This window comes from Mandrillus leucophaeus, unplaced genomic scaffold (genome assembly GCF_000951045.1).
Source record: "Mandrillus leucophaeus isolate KB7577 unplaced genomic scaffold, Mleu.le_1.0 Scaffold66, whole genome shotgun sequence".
Classification (NCBI taxonomy): Eukaryota; Metazoa; Chordata; class Mammalia; order Primates; family Cercopithecidae; genus Mandrillus; species Mandrillus leucophaeus.
Window position 1 is genome coordinate 5,762,794 of NW_012107141.1, and position 3,132 is coordinate 5,765,925.

At 43.6% G+C, this 3,132-nt stretch overlaps 1 protein-coding gene across 2 annotated transcripts in view; it reads right to left on the minus strand.

The window, feature by feature from the left end:
* The window catches only part of MTCH2 (mitochondrial carrier 2), a 71,858-nt gene that overhangs the window by 28,473 nt on the left and 40,253 nt on the right, over nucleotides 1-3,132 (minus strand). The window contains exons 10-12 of one of the 2 annotated variants that reach the window (XM_012001454.1): nucleotides 2,889-2,936; nucleotides 2,786-2,787; nucleotides 1,535-1,586 (exon numbers count right to left, since the gene is read on the minus strand). In XM_012001454.1, coding sequence (XP_011856844.1) covers nucleotides 1,568-1,586; nucleotides 2,786-2,787; nucleotides 2,889-2,936 — 69 coding nt within the window. In that variant the 3' untranslated portion in view covers nucleotides 1,535-1,567. Of the gene's footprint in view, nucleotides 1-1,507; nucleotides 1,587-2,785; nucleotides 2,788-2,888; nucleotides 2,937-3,132 lie in introns of those variants that run through there. The other variant, XM_012001453.1, reaches the window with a different exon arrangement.

The window sequence follows — 3,132 nt, forward strand, 5'->3', positions numbered from 1 at the left end:
AAAAAAAAAAAAAAAAAAAAAGGCAAAATTTTGCTCAACTCAGTAGAGTCACTGGGCATCTAGAATTTGGAAATCAATGGAGTCTACCACTATACCAACACCTGCCCTTCTAACCAATACAGAGAAAAGGTCATCAAGCTTTCCATAGACTAAATATCCTAATTCTGGTTCTTTAAAACTCACTTTCTCCATAAAGCCCCAGGAAAAACAGGTACGGGTTGTCATTTAATCCCTGATACACCTTTTGTCACTTTCATAGAAAAGAAGATAAAGATTTAAAAAAACAACATGCTGGCTGCACATGGTGGCTCACCCCTATAATCCCAGCACCTTAAGAGGCCGAGAAAGGAGAATCACTTGAGCCTGGAAATTTAAGACCAGCCTGGGCAACAAAGTGAGACCCTGTGTCTCCACAAAAAATTATTAGCCAGGCATGGTGGCATGCACATGTACTCCCAACTACTTGGGAAGCTGAGATAGGAGGATCACTTGAGCTCAGGAGTTTGAGGCTGCAGTGAGCTAGGACTTCACCACCACACTGCAGCCCTATCTCTAAAAAAATTAAAAATAAATAAAAATAGGCCAGGTGCAGTGGCTCATGCCTGTAATTCCAGCGCTTTGGAAGTCCAAGATAACCTGAGGTCAGGAGTTCGGGACCAGTCTGGCCAACATAGCGAGACTCCGTCTCTACTAAAAATGCAAAAATTAGCCCAGCATGGTGGCACATGCCTGTAATCACAGCTTCTTGGGAAGCTGAGGCACAAGAACTGCTTGAATCCAGGAGGTGTATGTTGCAATGAAGCGAGACTGCACCACTGCACTCCAGCCTGGGTGACAGAGTGAGATTCTGTCTCAAAAACAAACAAAAAAAAACAAAAACACACAACAACAACAACAACAACAAAACACACACACACAAAAAAACCCACAAAAAAACTATAAAAATAATAGTAATTGGCCTGGCATGGTGGCTTATGCCTGTAATCCTAGCACTTTGGTAGGCCGAGGCAGGTGGGTCACTTGAGGTCAGGAGTTCAAGACCAGCCTGGCCAACATGGTCAAACCCTGTCTCTACCAAAAATACAAAAATATTAGCTGGGCATAGTGGCGCATGTCTGTAATCCCAGCTATTCGGGAGGCTGAGACAGGAGAATCACTTGAACCCAGGAGGTGGAGGTCACAGTGAGGCGAGATCGTGCTATTGCATTCCAGCCTGGGCAACAGAGTGAGACTCCGTCTCAAAAAAATAATAATAATAAAATAAAAAATAAATAAATAAATACATAAAACAAAAATAATAATAATTACTAAATAAATACAAATTGAGGCTGCTGCTGCATAGGGCATACAGAGAAAAAAATTAGGAATCTCAATTATACTTTTCCTCCCCGCTTTTTTAAAAAAATACCAATCAGAGATTGACACTGGTCTTTCATCTTTACTAAATTTCTACAAGACTGCTCCACCTGTCAGCATACAGTCAGCCACCTACTAGAATAAGAAATACAAAGTACTTACCCACAGTTGTTGACAGCCATAAGATTGGAGACAAGCACAAAGGGATAGGTCAACATACTCGCAAAAAACTGTAAAATGGAAACAAGGCAGCTGTTATTAGATCATTCCTAGTCTTTATTCTCCTTTCTTTTACCTTAAGGGCCTAGTGCCACTGCGGTGAGACACTCTAACACTTGTCTCGCTTTCTCAATACCCTGGAAAGACAACAGTTACAGTTTTGAGCCTGGAGATAATTCTTCCTCTTAACACACCACGGCATCCAACATTTTAATAAAAGGCTAGAAGACTTCTCTGATCCTGAGTAGCTGGGACTATAGGCGCACACCACCATGCCCAGCTACTTTTCTTTTTTTTTTTTTTAAGAGACAGAGTTTCGCTCTTGTTGCCCAGGCTGGAGTGCAATGGCGCAATACTGGCTCACTGCAACCTCTGCCTCCTGGGTTCAAGCAATTCTCCTGCCTTAGCCTCCCGAGTAGCTGGGATTACAGGCAGGCACCACCATGCCCAGCTAATTTTGTAGTTTTAGTAGAGACGAGATTTCTCCAAGTTGGCCAGGCTGGTGTCCAACTCCCGACCTCAGCCTCCCAAAGTGCTGGGATTACAGGAGTGAGCCACCGCGCCCGCCCCAGCTACTTTTTTTTTTTTTAAACTTTTGTAGAAATGGGGTCTTGCTCAGTTGCCCAGGCTGGTCTTGAACTCTTGGCCTCAAGTGATCCTCCTTCCTTGGCCTCCCGAAGTGCTGAGTTTACAGGCGTGAACCACCATGTGTGGCCTGAACAATACTATTTAGGAGGAAAGGCACACCCACTATGAACCTGAGCAGTACCAAACCATGCAGGATGTGAGGCAGGGGCTCTGCCTTATTCTCTTTATTTTCACATGTGAGTCTGTTGTTCCTTCGAAAACTGAGTTATTCTCTCTTTTTTCTTTGAGATGGAGTCTCGCTCTGTCGCCCAGGCTGAAGTGCAGTGGCGTGATCTCAGCTCATTGCAGCCTCCATGTCCCAGGTTCCAGCAATTCTCCTGCCTCAGCCTCCTGAGTAGCTGGGATTATAGGCATGCACCACCACGCTTTAGTATTTTCAGTAGAGACGGGGACTCACCACGTTGGCCAGGCTGGTCTCGAACTCCTGACCTCAGGTGATCTGCCCACCTCACCCTCCCAAAGTGCTAGGATTACAGGCGTGATCCACGGCGCCTGGCCAAACACTGAGTTATTCTTACCTTTGACAAATATAACAAATTTGAGGGAGATGTCCCAGTGAGACATCTGGTTATCTTAAAGCAGTGATGACACAAGCCAGATTTAAAAGGAAAACAAAACAAAACACAACTATTCCTAGAAGGTTAAAAGGATTTTAAAAAACTCACTCCTGTGACAGCTTGAGAATAACTCTTCATTTCATTCATGGTAGAAACCTAAAACAGGAAAAGAGCCTTAAATTAATTGACTACAACACTACAACACATCAATATATTCTTTTTCCCTTTCCCTTTTTTTTCTTTTTTTTTTTTTCTTTTTTTTTTTTTAACTTTCATTCAGTGTCTCGCTCTGTCACCGAGGCTGGAGTGCAGTTCTCTCCTGAAGCACACATCACCACGCCCAGCAAATTTC